This window comes from Sinocyclocheilus grahami, unplaced genomic scaffold, assembly GCF_001515645.1.
Source record: "Sinocyclocheilus grahami isolate Dianchi unplaced genomic scaffold, SAMN03320097.WGS_v1.1 scaffold273.1, whole genome shotgun sequence".
In the NCBI taxonomy this organism is placed as follows: domain Eukaryota; kingdom Metazoa; phylum Chordata; class Actinopteri; order Cypriniformes; family Cyprinidae; genus Sinocyclocheilus; species Sinocyclocheilus grahami.
The window spans coordinates 1,132,700-1,134,053 of NW_015505452.1; the positions used below are offsets into that span (position 1 = coordinate 1,132,700).

A 1,354-nucleotide genomic window follows, 5' to 3' on the forward strand; every position below is an offset into this window, starting at 1 on the left:
TGCAACTATGAAATATCCTTGACTTGATTACTTCAAGTATTGTCATTGTTTATAATATTTTGCTATTCCTTTAAAAGCACTAAACTAAATATACGACTGTAAAATGGTAGTCCTATATCTATACATTAAAAAAGGAAATCAGTTTTTCATGCTGGAGCAAAAAAAAAAAATTTTAAATGAAAGGAAATGGGCAAGATTAATTACCATGCCATCTTCTTAAAAGTTACTTACGGATGACTCGGCATGTTTTTTAATATTACCTTGCTGTTACACGGGAACAGAGCACCTGACAGTGTCATTATTTTACTAGTGTGAGCAGCCACCTGCTCCAGAGAAACGCATGTCTCTCTGTCCTACCCAATGACCTGCCAGAACGCATGCCTTCAAATGATCAGATGCGCTGTGAAACATCAGGCTTGCCAAAGAGCAAACGTGTACAGCAAGCTGTCTTACTTTAGGCATACGGTCACATTCAATCACCTTAGTTCTAATAGTCAGTCGTTGTCAAGTATGTTCAACATTATTAACTGGTTGAGATGTTTGCAGCTACACAATATCAGAAAGAAAATTTTGCAAACTATTAGAATGTGTGATCGATTAATAGATATTTTGCACGGGCTAATTAGTAAGTAATGTAGTCAGGATATTTCATCAGACCTTTGAATACACCAGTACTGTTCCACTTGTTTCCATTATCTATTGCTTAGTTGTGATTCCCTGAGCTGCATTATTAGTCTAATTAATCGTATTTTATTTGTCAACTTAAGTAAAAAGCACCTATTTTCCACAACTCAGAGCCATGTTTTTATTTTACCCACTTTTTTGTGGTGAGAGAACTTTGATCATTGAAGACTGGTGAATATTTGATATGAATATTCTAGTTAGTGTTAAACTTAACATGTGAGCTATGGGTCTAAACTTTGCCATCTTACATAAAGGTTTTTTTTTGGCATCAATGGTTCCATGAAGAAACCATTCCACTGCACGATTATTAAAATATTCTTCACACTAAAAAAAATGTTTCTTTTAAAAACTGTTAATTGAAAGGTTCTTTGGGGAACCCAGAATGGCTCTTCTATTGTGTTTCTATAAAACCCTCTTTTGAAACCTTTATTTTTAACAGTGCACATGAATTAACGCTCACCAAAGTAAGGATTTTAGCACCAAAATCAACAGTACAACAATGTTCCTAACAATAAAAATTTGAAATCAATTTTTGGTATGTTAACTTGAGGAAGGAAATCGATTTTTAAGGCAGCTGGTTTATTTAAATGTCAGCCATTGTTTAGGATTCTCTATCAGTATTTTGTCCACCTGGTTCTGAGTGATACCTCGAGACAGCATTTTGGGAACA

The 1,354-nt window shown here is 34.4% G+C and overlaps 2 protein-coding genes across 2 annotated transcripts in view; one reads left to right on the top strand and one right to left on the bottom strand.

Annotated features, from left to right (window-relative positions):
• Positions 1-1,354, top strand: part of LOC107599856 (complement C1q-like protein 3) — a 4,212-nt gene that overhangs the window by 2,050 nt on the left and 808 nt on the right. The window lies entirely within an intron of this gene.
• Positions 1,040-1,354, bottom strand: part of pter (phosphotriesterase related) — a 7,616-nt gene continuing 7,301 nt past the window's right edge. Inside the window, 1 exon segment of the mRNA XM_016291563.1 lies at positions 1,040-1,344. Within this exon segment, the coding sequence (XP_016147049.1) occupies positions 1,264-1,344 (81 nt within the window). The 3' untranslated portion in view covers positions 1,040-1,263.